The 18,519-nt window shown below is 37.7% G+C and overlaps 1 protein-coding gene across 1 annotated transcript in view; it reads left to right on the forward strand.

Annotated features, from left to right (window-relative positions):
• pde4ba (phosphodiesterase 4B, cAMP-specific a) overlaps positions 1-18,519 on the forward strand; it is a 169,535-nt gene that overhangs the window by 14,595 nt on the left and 136,421 nt on the right. Inside the window, exon 2 of the mRNA XM_053497917.1 lies at positions 14,291-14,371. Within this exon, the coding sequence (XP_053353892.1) occupies positions 14,330-14,371 (42 nt within the window). The 5' untranslated portion in view covers positions 14,291-14,329. The remainder of the gene's footprint in view (positions 1-14,290; positions 14,372-18,519) is intronic.

Genomic DNA, 18,519 nt, shown 5'->3' on the forward strand with positions numbered 1-18,519 from the left:
ACGCAATCAATATTTGAGTTAGAGCTGTTAAATAAATGTTGACAAATGCCAAGGCTACTTTACTACTGAAACACCTTTAAAGAAAGCTAAGCTTTGGAAAGGAGAACAAGAGTCACTGGATTTTTCTAACCACCTCTCTCTCGCTCTCTCTCTCTCTCTATATATATATATATATACATGATGAACAATGTGAATGTAAATATCCTGTGAGTTTTAAGGGTTTAGGATTTATTCTGCTTTTGTGTTACCTTCCTTATTGCTATCTATCTATCTATCTATGGATGATGGGGGGGACGATTACGGTATGAATCACCATTCTTTTGTTTGGAAATTCACATCGCCACACTGACTCAAAAAACTATTTTTAGAAACAATTTTTACATTTATAACGCAGAGATGATCAATCTGTACTGGCTGGTTTTCGGTTTGATTCCTCGGGATTGGTGATCAGCCTCAGATATAACTGATTATTTACAGAGAGCAGAAGCTCCCAAGTGGCGCAACAGAAACTTGTTTTTATGGTGTTACACTATCAGAAATTGTGTGTGTTAAAAGCCTCCGATATGCCTTTTTCTCCAAACTTGGCCAAAAACCCACAAGACTTAAAATACCGTGAGCGCTAATTAGTTTGAAACCGCATGCATTAGAAGTCCCACATGCCCACGTTCTAATTCCCTGCGTGCCTGCTTTAGAAGCTGCACGTGCCCATGTGCTTACAGCCACTCAACCTCACTGTAAAGTTGAGTTCTGAGAATTCAGAGGCATTTGTGGTAAAACATTGCTACAGGTGGTACACTCTAAACTATTTACACATTCTCATCCCGTGTGGTGGAAGTGAATTATGTGCTACGTTTGTTTAGAAATAATAATTATGGCAGATTACAGGGATACAGGCTGCTCAGGTAAAATCTTGTATTTGAAGTTAGTTTGTATTGTTTAAAGGCTGCACTTGGTTTTTTAAATATTGTTTTGGGTTTTTTCCAATTTTCTCCCCAATATTAGTCGTAGCCAATTCCTCTCCGTCACTAGGGGGCTCCCACATTAAGGCTGCTACTACCATTCAGCCGGGAGGGCGAAGACTATCACGTGTTTCCTCCAAACCGCGTGACGTCAGCCGGCCGCATTTTTTTCGAAATGCTCTCTTACGCCCCATTAGGGGTGGAGTAACGCACTCGGAAGAAAGCGCTAGCCGCTCCTTCTGCGTGCGCTAGCTCACAGACGCCCCTGATTGGCTGTAGAGCCGTGATTAATGTGGGAGAGCAAGTACCTCTCATCCCTCCCCCCTGAGAGAGCTCGGCCAATCAGCTTTCTCTGTGCCTCCGGCTGTGAGAGGAAAACAGCATCACCCGGGATTCGAACCAGCGATCTCCGCATGATAGGGCGAGCGCTTTATCACTGCGCCACTCGGAGGCCAGCGCTTGGTTTTTAAATAGGAAAGCAACTGTAATAAAAAATTGGCTACATTTTAATTACTTTTTTAAAAAGGCTTTAAAGATTACAAAGGTTTTAAAATTTTAACAATCAGGGAAAAATTTCATATTGAATCTGGATATTTATAAAATCATGATACATAGAATCACAATTTTAATCGAATTAGCACTGATGTATTGTGATTGTATTGTATTGGGAGGTGACTGGTGATTCTAATCCATTCTGTCGATCTTAATGCACATTTTCAAGACACTGGTGATGTTTTTTTGTTTTTGTTTTGCTTAGTAGTGTAGCAGATCTTTTGTATTTGCTGCTTGGACCGAGAGGCCTGACTAATACAGTAAAATAAATAAAACATTTATTCATTTATTTATTTGGCAGATTTTAATCCGGGGTGATTGTACAACTCAAACACAAGACCAAGAATCGTCTGAACCAAGTCTGAACCCTTTTGGTCAATAATACTGCAAAAGGATGCACCAGAATAACTCAGTCATAGAATTAATTATTCATCTTGATTCATCAGGACCACACATTCACAATATGAAATTCTAGAGAACTCCCATACTGTGACATAAATTTGCTAATCAATGCTTCACAATAGCTGCGTGCCATGGGCCGCAGGGGGTTTAATAATCCTGAATGTGTTCAGAAAGCTTGTATAAGCTTGTGATTTGTGAACTGAATTTTAGGAGTAAATGAAAGAGCAAGGAACATATGGACTTGTACCACAACATTGCTAAATTCTCAGATCTGATCAGTCAAAAGGTTTCAATAAATTTTTTAATAGCAGCTGCTTTGACGGTAGCTCCGATCACACAAATGACAGATTTATGTAAATGTGCTTATCTTAATCTTTTTATCATTTATAATCCGCAAGGACTTGTATAGTCAGCTACTAAAAATGTTACTTTTTTCTAACAAAGAAAAAACATCTACTGATTGATATGGTGAATGGTCTCCAGTGTCAGTATATTGTGATTGTCAGAATCTTATACTGTGGTAGAAAACACTTTGTATTTTCCGTTGTTTCATGCTTTACAGAGTGCTACTGAATGTCTGGGGTTGTGTGGATGATGTGGGTTGTTAGTGATTAGATTTAGATCCAGACTAGACAGGCTTGCAGACCTGCTGCTACAATACATAATGTAATAGGATTCAAAAAGCGAGCTGTATTAATTACATTGTAAGACCACCGCCGTTTGCTTATTCTTCAAATTATTAACACTGATAATGTGACAGTTCTTATTTAACCTGTTAAGCTCCCAGGATGTCAGCTAGACCTATATTCCTTATACTTACAGTATGAACAAGTTCGATTCAATGTACTGAGTAATTAACAGCAGCTTTTTAATGATATGCTTTACCACGAGTAAAAAGAAAAATAAACGCTATACAGTTAACTGTATGTTTGGTTTCATCGTACATTCTTTTAACATACTGTACAGTCTTTTAACGTACCGTCTTTCCTGATTTTTATTTCTTTCTACATTGTAAAATGAAGCCATTTAAAATATGCAATAATCCCCATTTAATCAGTTGATATTGAGATGTGTCTGCTGTTTATGCCCTGTAAAGCCTACATAACGGCTCTAATCTGAGGTGCTGGTTGTTAGTTGGTGATTTCTGAAGCTGGTAATAAACTTCTCATCTGCAGCAGGTAAGCTTTGGTCTTGCTTTTCTGAGAAGGTCTTCTTAAAAGCCAGTTTCATCATGGTGCTTGATGGGTTCTTGTAAGAACTCTTCCAGAAGGGCTGACTGTCATTTCATAAAATAACAGTTGTTGTTGTCTGGCTGGGAAATTAGATGTTTACGTACATTTACCCCCACATGAGAGTGAGATGAGTGGAAGTTTGGTATCAGGTGCCAAGCATTACTCCAGCTGGGTAATCACATATATACCTGTTTAACAAGCAGGAACTCCCCACTGTCCCTGTTACGCACTTCTGTTGATTCGTTCTCTTCTTTTGGAAACTCTTCTCCTCCCTGTTGGTTTGATGTGGAGCCTCAGAGACTAGAGCTACAGGGTCCAATACAGCCTCTTATTAAAGTTATAAGTGCCCTCGTATCATTACAGTTTTAAAGTTGAGCAGCAACGACACTGGGAATGATTTTAATGACCTCTGTCTGTCTGTTCATTTGGTTCAGGCAGTGTCTTGCTGTGGAGTCCTGGAGCTCCTGTTTGTATCGTGATCTCAACAGCACATGTTTCACCCTGAGCTTTATAATTACGCCGTGCCTCCCTCTGTGTCCAGGCATCGATTTTGCCCTCGATCTCTCAGTCGTGCGTGATAAAGATTGACGACTTGCTGCACATGCAGAGCAGGCCAGCCGGGATTTTACCAGGCAGGGGTTTCCACAGTGGCCTCAGTGTATGGTTTAATAGTTTGATTAGTTTATGTCTGTAACTAAGACTACTGTTAGAACTGCCTGCGGTTTGTGGCTGTGCAGAAGTGTACTACAGGAAAGATACAGAGACTGAGCCTCCAAATATGACTCAGAAGAATAATGTTTAACATGAATACAAGGATTTTTCAGGTCAGTGTGGTATAAGTGCAGTAAAAAGGGAAATACTTCACAACAAACTATTTATTCTGTTTTATTTCTCAACTAACCATTTTTTTTTTACATCTTTATTTGTTCAGCATAAAGACTTTTCTTTAATAACTACAATGAATTATTAGTAATTAGAGTAAAACTAACAGAAAAGGGCTGAAGTTACAAGAGTGAGAAATGCAAGTCGGTACACGCTCACTGAAGAATAAATGAAGATATTTTGTCAGGGAAAAATCTGGCACTTGTCAATATTGTATTCCTTTATTCCATTTTGCTTTCTCTCCGCATGCCTGCCAATACTTCTCTGAGAATAAAAGTCATTGTATATTACCATTCGTGTTTTTATTTGGCAGAGGCTTTTACCCTGTCATAACAACCCACAAAGCCAGATCTGATACAAACCTCTTGCTTATAAAGCCGGTGACGGTGAACGAACGCAGAGCCGGGTTTCCACCATTTGATCCAAGAGGAGTTTAGGATAGTTATAGGGCGAGCAGAGACCACTGGCGAGCTCCACATAAATATGCTCAGTGATTGATGTGCAGTTTCCACGGTCTGTTACTAGGACACTGCTCAAGCTGCCAGCAGGCTCCAACAATTTCAGTTCTCCCAAGGGTCATCCTCTCCTGTTCAGCATGTGGCTGATACAGCTCTTCCATCTTTGATCAAGGCTTCCTGAGAGCTATTGAGACAAATTCTACCACTTGGATGAAACTAGGACATTCAAGAGATGGAGTATCGCAGTTCTAATGATGGATCTTATGATTTATATTCTAAATGGGTCGGACTGATGACTTATTTATCCATCTTTCAGAATATTATTCAATAAATGCTATGAAGTATTGCGAAATGAGCAGGTAAATTTATAACAAGACTTCACTGTGATAAACATATTGTGAAGGGCAGTAATAACCGAGCAGCTTAAAGGTTGGAAAGCATTGCGTCACTTACATCGCTTGGGAATTGGAGTGACTCTTAGTTTAAAGACAGGCAGTGAGAATTAAGAGGAAATAAAGAGGAATTGGTACTGGAAAGAATAAGCTCCCCTGCTTCAAGTTTAAACAGGATGACCATCTCAGTGGCCTGAAAACAGGCTTTGATGGAGTGTTACATAAACTAAAAAAACTAAAAACCAAATGCTATACAGTAGGACTGAGGTTTGAAGTTTTTTTATACGGATGTAGATTTGTCTCAGTTGTTAACAAATTCTGATGTAGCAATGTGTAATCTGCGTTGTGTCATGCGAAAAACCTCAATACACCGACATTCTTGCCATCATGTCCTCGTTTATTGAATCTGGACAACACAAACAGGCAACCTGACGACTTGTGCAGCAATTAAAACAGCGCGTGGCAGCAATGCGTGACGTGCACGCACACACTGTGAAATCATATGAAATAATATTCATTAAACAAAAGCAAAATGACCAATAAAACACGTATACAGTACATCACTGAGGGACTTATAATTACAATTATATAGGTATGTAGTGTGAAATCATCTGTTATTTGAAATAAACTAAATCACTACCAAACTTTTGTGACCTACCGCTGTAAATTCACATGCAGACTGGGAAGAGGTTAAAGGTTAACACTTCCCAATACAGCATGAGGACACAGGAAATCCAAATATGGTCATGGCAAGTGGAATTACAAAATACTGTTTTAAAGGCATACTTGCTACACTGAAAAGCAGGCGCTTTTTATTTTTTAGCCCAATTCTTGGTGCAATGCCCAAATTATGATATATATAGCAGAATCAGAATCTGCCCTAAGAGGGGTAGATACAGGTAGGGACAACTCCAATGGCTAAGTGACCTTAAAAAGGCTATGGATCCAGTAAAAGAGGCACTTTTTACAAGAGGATAAGATTTTTTTAACCCCCAAAATAATGGCCAAAACAGGCCAGTTCAACCCTGTTACCAAAAAACATTTAATGTGTCATAATGATGAATTAAAATGACTAAATGTTATAAAGCATGATAAAGTGGTTGGCTTTTCGATATATATGACCATTGAGCTCTCACCTCTCCAATGCTTAACAAATTATAACAAAGTTATGCCCTTGGCCACTATAGTAGGCTTTTAATGGCCTACAAATACCGTCCCTCCTGGCTGAAATAAAGACTTGCCCTTGAAAAAGGTTTGATGCTTCTTTGGTCTTGATATTGATTTGGTCTTGCTCTCTTGGCTAATCTTGATCTTGAATTCGCATTGGACATGACAGTGGTGGTCCTGACTCCAGCCGTGAATAGACTATGTAAAGACAAAAAGGTACTGTAGTGGATTGAAATGATCTATGATACATATGAAAAGCTCCATAGGGTTGCCACGCATGTGAACCATGGATTAATTACAAAATTAAGGCATTAATGTGTGAAATAAAATTTTACTGCAAATCAAACACTCTCTCTTGGGTGCTAATATATTGTATTTTTGCTCCCTTAAACTCTCCTTAACCCTCTTCCTTTGAACAAAAGTGAATAAAAACTAGCTTGTGTCCACATTATGAAATAATGATTTAATAAATGAATAAATACATTTATTTATTTTATCAGATCTGTAACCAAAATCTGTGCTATGATCCAAACCACGAGTTTTGTAAATATCTGGTGTTTTATAGTATAGTGTGCATAGTGCCGTTATTAACTGTGCTGGCAGCAGTGAGTAGGAAATCAGCTGGGACTCAGAGTACTGCAACTACAGAACTTTATACTGATCCATCTATATAAACAAACAAAAACAAAGGTTTTGCCTGTACATTTGTCAGAACTCGCTCTTTAAATGCTATCTTTACATTTCAAACATTGGAGGACATGAAAGCAGTCTCAGAAATATTTCTGTCTGTATTTCTGTCCAGCCGATTTTGTCACAGCATCACACAAAACTGGCTCGACAGAATGTCATGAAATGCCAGTACTCTGGTTTTTGCTTAGAGTTAAATCTATGCTATAAAATACATAAAAATGTAAGTAGATAGACATTATGATCAGTTTTATATCAGATTACCTTCTTGGAACAAAATACAGTGCTTTTGCCCTCGAAGTGGGCGTAGCTATACACGTCACTCAACAGAGTGAATCAATGGGAAAGTTGACCGTAAAATGGCCGAGTGTGCAGAAAACACAGAGATGACTGTAATGCTCCTGTCATCCAGGCACAAACAAATGTGCAACACAGCATCGTGTTCTCCAAAAGTCCGAGGTGAGGGTGTGTATAATACCTGAAGTGGGAGTCAAATCAAAATGTTAAATTAAAGTGATGTTTTAAACAGTCATGTGCCGGATGTAATATTCTAATATAAACCGGGAGTGTATTTGGCTGACAATGAAAAAGTACAACTTAGCATAAACAAGGCATAACATACTCAACCTTATAAAGGTTATTTCTTTGTATTAATAACTTTAGACAGAGAGTTCTGCTGTACAGAAAGATAACCAGACATGTGCGTGGGCTTGAACCTGAAATAATAATAATATCCCTGATTGCAATAAAGCTGATCAGATTTACTTGATTTATTTAAATAAATATAAGGAGTTTGTCCTTTGCTTTGCACATCGTGTAATATTTTTTGTCACTTTTTTTAACGAAAGAGCTCCAGCTTAAAAAAGATGAGAAAAAGCAGTGCCTAGTATATAATTATAAGAGTAAAAAAGCCAATCTGGACTTGCCCCAGGCTCCTGGGAGTTTAAAAATTTAAGGCTGCTCGTTTTCCAAAAAGAGAAAAAAAGTGGCCCACTTTTACAATTGGCTATCGGTGAAAAATCCAATCAGCCGAGACAAGGATATAATAAAATAATAGTAAAATTATGTAGATTTAACTGTTTTGTAGCAGATATTTAAATTTTTACCTTTGCTTGTACAATTAAACCTGTTTCACATGGTCAGACTTGGGCAGAGTACTCTGAGCCACAATAAACTAATTCGAAATTAATTAACTGCTCAGACAATTATGCTTCTTTAAACTAAACCCTATTATGTGGAGAATTAAGGATCATATTAAACACTACCATTAAGCCTGCCTCTGATATACTGTACGAAGGTTAAGATTCAGCGCTCTTTAATGAAGCTTTTTTTCTTTCTTTCTATGTAAGTGTAACAGTAAAATAACCATTGATAAATTAACACTATGTTTTTAGTTCAGTCATTTAATATGCATTAACATTTAATTTAATGGAGAATATTGATGAAGCTCTGACTTCCAAAAAACACTATAAAAGTTTAAATTACAAATTTTTACTCAAGACTCTTATAATATAAATTGTGAAGCGAAGGAGACACATAGGGATCACTATCTGTTGTCTCGGGTCTTGTGTCTTTATTGTCTGTCCTCGACACACTTTTCTTTTATCGGCAACTCCTCTGAAATCATTCATGGGAATTTACACAAATCTTCACAGAACCTTTATTAGGAAGCATATATGTACGTTAGCCATTTTTTATTTTTGGATTTTTCCCCGATTTTCTCCCTGATTTTAGTCGTATTCAATTTCTCCCCGTCACTAGAGGGCTCCCACATTAAGCTTCTACTACCACTTAGTCAGGTGGGCCGCAGACTATCACGTGTTTCCTCCGACCCACGTTACGTCACCGACCGCATCTTTTCGAACTGCTTGCTCACGCACCATTGGGGGCAGCGTAACACACTTGGAGGACAGCGTTATCTGCTCCTTCTGCTTGCGTGAGCTCACAGACACCCTCTGATTGGCTGTAGAGCCGTCATTAATATGGGAGCCCGAAGTACGTCTCATTCCTCCCCTGTAAGAGAGCTCAGCCAATCAGCTCTTTCTAGACCTCCGGCTGTGAGAGGCTACAGCATCACCCGGGGATCGAACTCGCGATCTCCGGATGATGGGGCGAGCACTTTACCACTGCTCTAACTGACTTTTTCTACTTAACTACTACCATTTTTCCCCCTGAACAATTGACAAAAGATCTGTTATTGCAACTCCTCCTAACCCCTTAATGAGAATTTCACCATACTTGCACAGTACCTTTTTCAGAAAGCGTAAATGTGCACTAGTTTATGTAAGAGGTCAGTACTGTTGAGTTTGCACGTGATGATGAAAATAAATAAATAATTTATTTTTCTATACCACCAGCTCTAAAAGATACGCTTGGATTAACATGCTTGTTGTAAATCTATTGTAATAGATTCTAGTTGCTATCAATAGTAAAATAAACACATGGAAGATCTTACAGATGTCTAAGGATGCAACCAATGAAATCCCTCCTCACCTCTCTTTCAATGCGACATTCGGCTACGGAAGATCCCATGCCTTACAGAACCCACGGAAATGTTAGATTAGTGTGGTATTTCTATCAAGACTCAACATAATCCAGTGCTCTGTTAGTGGGGTTTATTGTGCTAGCAGAGAAGAACTTCCTGTACCATGGAAAAAAGGTTATTAATGGAAATCTAAATTGCCTCTCTAGGGGAAGCTGCTTAGTGTCTGTGAAGTCGGTTTTGTGTAATTCATGTGATTAGGCCCTCTCAGATTAAACACCGAAGATCCATTTTGCTGGTACAGTTATTGGCATCGCCACCGAATAAAATTGTAAATGTATTAGCATGGCTTTATAATGGCAGTAAGCAGCCCAAGGGAGCGTTCATTATAAGTGGAGAAGCATAAAAAAAAAATCACTGCCAAGCTTATCGACACAGCTCTGTGCAATAGAAAGCGCTATATTATCTTCATTATCTTTTATTGGACAACAGTAACTGGATTTAAAGAGTTCAGATTGGGCATGATCTGCCTAAAAAGCATCTTTAGTAGTCTACTGTGCTTCATATAATTAGAAAAGAATTAGCCAATAACTCATTATAGCTATGGCAGTGATTTTGTCTTGCACCTTGAGGGTTGGTGGTTTGAATCTTGTCTCTTGACTGTGTGCCATGCTCTTTCCGTGTTTGGTGGCTTTTCTCCATGTCACAAAGACATGCGTTTCCAAATTTCCCGTTGTGTATGATTGTGTGTAAGTGTGTGTGTGTGTGTTTGTTTGTGCTGTGTTGGGTTGGCACCCCACCCAGAGTTTTTCCATGCTCCCTTGCGACAGGATAAAAGGTTCGGTTCCCTGGGGATAGCTGCGTAATTAACCTTATCTAATGACCTAATTATCTAACAAATAATTAGCTTGACTTTAATCAGAAAACTACACTGAGTTATTTAAATGTTCCTGATAAGCATGCCTCGTTGTTGTTTTTTTTCTCTGATTAATATACAGTATTTTCAAATTACACCTAAATGGTCCTGCAGTGACATCTGATTAAGTGCTTATTTCAAAAATAAATAAATAAAAAAGACTGTTATGTTGGAATAATTCTATGCATGTCATTTGAAATCACAACAGTAAATAAGTATGGTTTAAAAACAAAACATAATTTTAACATTTATGTTGTATAAATTGATTTATTGAATGAAGCAAGTGAAGCCCTTTATTTCTTGACAAGAAGGTGAAAAAAAAAAAAAAACTCAATTAGTGCACATTCAGTTAGATACTGTAAATAGCGGGAAGTGAAATAAATTTTGCAAAGGGGTTTGCTAGTTTATAAATTTAAAATGCCTAACAGAATAGAAGAGGCATGAAATAAGAGTTTTTTTCTTTTTCCTGTCTTTAGTCAAATACAGCTTACATATGGGGAATAACCATAGGTCATCATCATGAATGAGGTTAAATTGAGAAAAAACAACATAAAACAGCATAAAATATCCAAACCCTCATCTACACTGAAAAATGATTATGATAAAAAAATGATGTGGAGCTGTTGCTAATTAAAACCCAGCTTAGAGCCAACTACAGAGTAACTCCATCATTACTAATACTTTTGACCTGGGTCCTAATAAAAAAAAAGCAGCAGGGGCAGCTTCAGGGGGCTGTTGTAATGTCGAATTAATAATCAGACCTGTGGAGCTTTATTTAATCTAGTCACCTCCTTTTAATTAATGCTTTGAATGAAAGAGAACTGTGCTCATATTGAATTTTATATTTATTGTAGTGCACATTAGGTATAAGATGTAATATACTGCCTGGCAAAAAATGGCCTAGTTTGGGTTTAAATAAGCAAATACTTACCCCATTCATCCATAGATTTATTGACATAAAAGCCACCCAGGTTTTGGGGTTTCCCTTGTGCCACCTGGGCGATTCTGACCTCTCGAGGCATGCTTTCGCAAGGCGGTGGTGCTGGTGGTGTGCTGTGGTGTCTGACGTCACGATATTGGTGGTGGCTCCTTTGGGTGCTGTGAGTTGTGGGGTGGGGCCTTCGTTTAACTTGTTTGAACGGCACATCCTATGGGTGCTCAATCAGTTTGGGGTCTGTCTTCCTTGGAGGTTGGGTTGGCAGCCTTGGGCTCTTGCACTGTGTTTTGGTGCCTTTCTATCGTGGCCAGAATTGACATCTTTCGATGATTTGTGCCCTATTGGCTTTTCTGTGGGATTGGAGAATACAATCATTGGAGACTCCTTATAAAATGGTATATAGTTGGTGATTAGTGTCGTTCACTTCACCTGGCGGTGGCGTTGATTTTATAACTGATTGGTGTAAGAGACTTTCATTGGATGATAAGTGCAGTGATTATTATGTTTTTGGTGGCAACAAATCTTTTAACTACAGTATAATGATGCAGTAGAAATAGCCTATCCTAGTGCCCACTATACATACGGAAAAGATGGTACAGTTTTTCAGAAGGCTCAAATTATTGGCCTGCATCAAGCAAGGAAAAAAACTAAGGTGATTGCTGAAATTGGAATAAGAACTGCCCAATGCATTATTAAAACCTGAAAGGATGTTGTTGAACTGTCAGCTACACAGAGGAAATGTGGTCAGGATAAAATTATGAATGACTGTGAATAGAGATCACTTAAACGCTCGCTGAAATTGCATCATAATACCCACTGTACAAGTCTTTGGAGGTAGTGTTATGGATCTGGGGTTGCTTCTGTTGGTCAGATCTAGGCTCATTAAAGTCAGCTGATGACTGAATGTATTGAATAACCAGGTAATCACATCAATGGAGTTTTTCTTCCCTGATGGCACAGGCATCTTCCAGGATTTAAACTGTGAAACAGTGGTTCTGGGACCACTAGCAGTCATTTTCACACATGAATTGGCCACCACATAGTCCTGAATGTAACCCTATTAAAAGTCTTGGGATGTGCTCATCAATACAAGATTGTAGCCAAAAACTCTGGATGGAAATAAATGTTTGCCGCAGGATGCCTAAGATTTCTAAACCAATTACATGGTGAACGTCTTCCAAAGAAATATTTGACTTTGCCACGTTATTTTTTGCCGGGCTGTGTATAAATGATGTCACATAAGAATTATATGTCATACTCCAATATGACAATTAAAAATAAGCCAAAAATGCTTGCAGAGTAATTATAAAATGCTTTATATTGTGTAGATAAAGGTTTCAGGGGAAAAGACTGCACATAGTAGTATGATGCTTTCAAAACATCACCAAAGACCTGTTAGCTTTCAGATGGGCATTTGGAATTCTGCCGTTGAGAATTTATGACTGAGGTTAAATTATATAGAGTGCTGCCAAGGCTTATGTCCCAGCAGGGGCTGTTTATCACTCAAATCTACTAACTTAAAATGGATCCAGGCAAGTGCTGTTGTTTTCAGGACACATGCCCTTCACCATTCCTGGCAGAAATGTGGGTATGTGGAAACCGGAAATGGAAAGCTCTTTAATTAAATATGGTTAATTTAGTTTTAAATTGCAGCGGCTTCGTGCATTACATCACACGGAAACGAGCCAAGCTCTTCAGTTAATATTCACGTTGGTGTTTTAGTGCCAAATTGGCTGCTTTAAGCATTTTACAAAGTCTGCTGCTATTTCTGTAAAATAGTCTTGAATGTTTACACAGAACTATGCCAAAAACAAAACCATTCAGTAAGTGGCAGTTCACTTTAATAAAGATGTGACATCTTTTCGTTTTGAAATGTTTTGCAATTTATAGTTGTAAAGAGTGTTTATTTGAGTAACAGTACCATAGCCCTTATAGCCAGTTTATTCATGTATTTATGATCTCTTTTTTTTTTCAACTAAGCATTTATTCACAAAAACACCCAGTGGAAGTATTTTTTATTATAGTGTTTGTTTGCTTGCTTTTTCTCTTATTCCATGTCAATTCTGAAAAGAAGGTTGTGTATGAAAATATTAAGGAAATTAGAGCAGCAGTTTCTGAAATACTTAAACCAGCTTGTCTAAGAACAACAACAATGATGTGGTCGGTGTTACTGGCATCATATTTTCCCACCATTCTGGTGTGAACATTAACTAAGGGTGTTTCCATATTAACCACAATTGATTTGTAAGGTTGGCCAGGAACGATTGCTTCCCCTTCTCATTCATAATGTTTTTTGCTCTCCGTACTCGGGTGCGCTTTTATTTATAACTTCCACTATAACAGGTGGCAGTAAATAGCAACTTGGTTTGTAAGTTGCCATTAAACACAAAACAAGAAGAGAACAAGGGTGTTAAACCTTGGTATGAGGCAAGAACACAGGCCATTAACACGACTTAGTAACACAGGGGACTTACTAAAAGCACAAGCAAAAATTGACACAAAAATTGTTTTTTTTTAAACTAGAAACAAAATAAAATAAGCATAAAATAAGACTACACAGGCGAATGTGATAATGATGGGTACTGTAACTAAGGGTCTTCATGGTGCTACCCGGACAATTACTAGCAATTTTTCTATTTCTTCCTCTGCCAAACTTTTAATGGGGAAGTTTATTTACGGTAACTTTCAGCATTAGATTGAACTACACAGATGGTGTTTTCTTTGTGCGGCATTTATAATTTAGCAGATGAGAGCAGCGCGTAGCAGGGTAGAACCATCACCGTCTTTGTTCTTATCGATTGCTTCACTCAGACCCAGAGCACAGAAATAGGAAAGTTGTTGTCGAATAAGCTGTAGTATGACCACTTGCAAATTCAACCCTTTTTCCTCCATTGTTTTATAACACACACTGCAACACTTCCTGAATGAAAGGATGCAGTTTGTCAAAGAGCACGATTTGTGAGAGAGGTGCACATCATGGTTATTATGAGCATCACTTGCAGAACAAATCAAGCCTATTCAAAGCGTCATTAGTGTTACAATCTCAGTTATGCAATTTCCTGTTAATTTTACACCACAGAGCGGCTCAGCTCAGATCGGATAGATTCTAATGATTGTAACTGCTGTGTGAGGGGAATGACTGCCGGAACTGCCTGACAGCAACCAACAAGATCCCTCGCCCTCGGACAGCTTGTTAACTCCAAACTCTGTGTTTTTTTCCCCAGGTGTGTCAGTGTAGCCGGTGGAAGAAGACTCTACAAAAGATGAGGAAGAGCAGGAGTGTTCTGAGTGTGTCGCCTTGCGAGGTGAGTAACGCAGGCTTTATCAAAAGAACAGAGTAATCTTTAAGATGTGTGGAAGAAAGAAAATCATGACTGAAAGAACTTGTTCCCAGATTGATATCTTCCTCACAAGACAAGACAAGACAGATAAAGAAAACCCATCCAAGATTGAAACGATCCCTATTCACTTCCTTTATCTCTGCCATGTCTGTATCACACTTCTACTCAGCCAGTGGACTCTATGCTCGTGCTGAAATAATATACGGTTCGAGATTCTGGTAATTTATATGACATCAGTGAGATTTTTTTGTAATTATAAACTATACATGGACAAATTAAGCGCCCATAGTGAGTTCATGTTGATATTATGCAGAACATTATTGAGACCATGGACGTAATTACAGACTTGGACATGGACTTGATCACTGCTTGAAGATTTGCTAGGGAGCAGCTGACTTTATTGAAAACATGTCGTACCTCATGAAATTCCTGACCGTTTTTCTTGTGCATTATCAGCTCGAGCGAGGAGCGGTATTAAATCCTGCAGCACTGTCTGACAGTTTGATGCAACACACAATATATCATGATGAAATTCATGTTTTTGGGCTGTAAATATATTAGAAACTGTGGAACGCCGTTTAAGGCCAGTATTCAATTGGTCCTGTGTAAAAATATGGTGCTCTTAATTAATTTATTAGATGGATAAAATGTACAAAAAGTCATTTTTTAATGAAGGACATCGGAGGAGACAGGCGATCAATCAGAGATGCTGTCTATCTTGAGGAGAAAGTAGTTTATAGACAGCAATTATGTTCAGTGTAGCAAAGCTTGCATGAATGCTTACTCAGCTTTTCCTACGAACCATAGGAGCTTCTTTTTTTTTTACAGCAGTGTGTATCAAGTTGACAAAAACATTTGACATGTTTTATTAATTCAACAACCCAAAATAGCTAAATTAAAAGCAGAATAAATTAATGTACTGTAACGCCCAGGATCTCCTAGCAGACAGATCTGCAGGCAGCGACATCACGGGTTTCCAGACAGGCAGATTCGTGGTCAACCTCACGTTCAGTCGGAAGGCAAAATTGCCATAGAAATAATTAGAGGAGATGCACTTAGCGATTGTATGTCTCTCTGGTTAAAGTCAGTCATAAGATAACATTCATGTACATTGTTAGTACAACAGAAACAGAAAAGGAGAAAAGAAAGTGTGTGTTGAAAAGAAAAGAGAAAAAAAAAACATTTGTGTTGAAAAGAAAACTTTTATTATTATTGTTCTCGTCACGACAAGTATTTTTGGAACGAGAAGAATTATTCCCCTGCACATTAGTTCCCCTTTATTATTACTGTACCTTGCACTGGGCTCTCACACATAACACACAAAAACCACACTTTTCTCTCACATTTTAACACACATGCATAATGCGTACATCCCTCTCACACACACATTACTACCTCCATTTTTGTATTTCATGGATTTATTCATTTAGCCAAATGAGTAGTTGGTGCACGTTATAGGAGGTGCTAGATTTAGATTTGCAGAGGTTAATGTGATAATTGCAACCATTATTATTATTAAAGAGCTGTGTATAATATACAGTAAAACCTTGGATTATAAACATAATAATAAGCGGGATTGTATTTCAAAACACTTGTAAATCAAAGTAAATTTCCCCATAAGAAATAATAAAAACTCAAATTATTCGTTCCACAGCCCCCAAAAAATAAATACATAAAAATAATTTCATTTTTTATAATTTTATAACAAAATATAAAGTAAAAAAAAAAAATTAACTTTACACTTGCACTTTACCTTTAAAAAAAGTAAAAATAAATCCTGACAGATAAGTTTTTACAATTATGCACGCAAGCGCTGTGTGTGTGTGTTTTTGTATGTGTGTGAATCTAAAATAAAAGGAGGAATCCTCTCTTATTTGAGTTTCACACACACGCACACACACATTAACAAAAAGACTGTTTTATCGGGAAAATTAACAAGGAACACCGCTAATGACACACATGTGAGTGACACACTAACAGAATCACTGCTGTAAAGTAAAAATAAAACAAATTACCTGCACTTTACCTTTAAAAAGAATTTTGACAGAGCAGTATATTGTTAACATATAAATCAAATTCAAATTTTATTCGTCACATACACAGTCATACACAGTACGAAATGTAGTGAAATGCTTACACAACCGCCAGTGACCTTAAAAAGAGAATTAAAGCTTATAATAAGTAATAAAAATGAATAAAAGAAATACGCTGTAATAGAAATATGCTGTACGAAAATAGAAATATACTGTACAAATAGAAATATACTGTACAAGAACATTTAAGAAATTGTGAAATTTTTATATTTTTGGGAGAAAGATGGTGTGCAAATATGCATAGAAAAAAAGTGTCTTTGTGCAATGGTTATTAAAGTGTCTTTGTGCAATGGTCCAGAATGTACAACAATGGACTGTTCTCTCTGGCACCAGTTCTCCAGATTTCCAACCTCCTCCAAGTAGGCCGTCTCATCATTGTTCGTGATCAGGCCCACCACAACAGTGTCATCAGCAAACTTGATGACGGTGGTGGAGTTGGTAGTGGCCACGCAGTCATAGGTGTACAGAGAGTACAGCAGGGGGCTCAGAACACAACCCTGGGGGGCTCCAGTGCTGAGAGTGAGGGAGCCTGAGACATGTCCGCCCATCCTTACTGCCTGTGGTCTGCCAGTCAGAAACTCCAGTATTTAACATATATATATTTATATATATATATATATATATATATATATATATATATATATATATATATATATATAAAACACTCCAGTATTTATTTATTTTTGTTAATTAAAGCTCAGGATTAAAGGTCAAGTGATTGTGTTTAAACACACTGGTCTGGACGCTGGTAAAAACCCGTCTCAGACACACCTACTCAAAGCGAACTAATGTGCATCAGAAGACAAACGCAAGTTACCCGTGTCTGAATTCGAGGAACATATTCTGGTATGTACTTGACATTTGCGCAGTGTTGCAGTGACTTGTACTTCCCCACTCTGCTCTCTGTATCCCAATCTCACACTACAGGATAAAGGCTAAGGAGCTGAAGAGCTCACAGTACACGTGTTACATTACGAGTTTCCATTCTCCAAAGGTTACTCTGCTTACACTTTTCTGAATGGTTTGCTGCTTAAGGCCCGTCAGTGGCAGGTTACCATAGTAACGCCCCCATCCTTTTCTACAGTTTTCAGCTAGAGAGCACATACACACTTTTATCAAAAAAACAACTCCTGTGTGCTGCTCTGTTACACATTGATTCTCTAGCAGCAGTTGTCTTATTTTTCACTCTTACTTGCTTTTGGTCAGATCTTGAATGTACAGTAGGATGTTTTTTTGTGACTAGCGTTATGGCCGTAAACCTATTTTTAAAAAAGCAGCGTGCTTATGGAAAGAGGTATGGTTTAGAGTGATAAATTATTAAGATGTTCAGTTAGGTTTTTCCCATACCTCCTTTCTGTGTGCCTACGGTCTTGTGTTTTGCGAATGAAACACAATGAGTGTTTATACAAGCTTTTACAGCAGTGCTATTGATTTCTCCATTTTCACCGGTCAGATGTTGATTAGTTGATCAGCTCTGATCGTAGTTCTTTAGGGTTCTCCTTATCATTTTTATAGAAACCCACACAGAGAATTGTGGATGTATATACTGTTAATGTTAAATGTTCTGAGAAAGAGAAGAGTCAACCGATCATTGTACATTGTAGTTATTCCACTTACATGACTAAATTAATAACTTCAAAAGAAATGAAAGAGACTAATGGGCTACATAACATTGTGTTATCTTTTAATGAATTAAATGTTTTGGCATGTTGTTGTGATACAAGATATGTAGGTTGGATGTTCTGCCAGATTACACCGCTCCGTTCTTAATCATATTCCTATAAAAACATGTTTCAAAGTGTTAATATTACTACATATTTTTGAATCTTTGGTATTGGTAATTTTGTGATAATAAAAGGTCATGTGCAAAGCTGAGGTTTTAAGTCCAATTAAAATCAAGCAGACTATTCTATATACAGTAGATACTGCCGTATATAAATGTATTTTTGTTAGTAATTTTGTAAACTGAACAGAAGGTTGTAATACTAATAGGACATTTCACAAAGAAGTTAGCCATCA

The sequence above is a fragment of the Clarias gariepinus genome, chromosome 6 (assembly GCF_024256425.1).
Source record: "Clarias gariepinus isolate MV-2021 ecotype Netherlands chromosome 6, CGAR_prim_01v2, whole genome shotgun sequence".
Lineage (NCBI taxonomy): Eukaryota > Metazoa > Chordata > Actinopteri > Siluriformes > Clariidae > Clarias > Clarias gariepinus.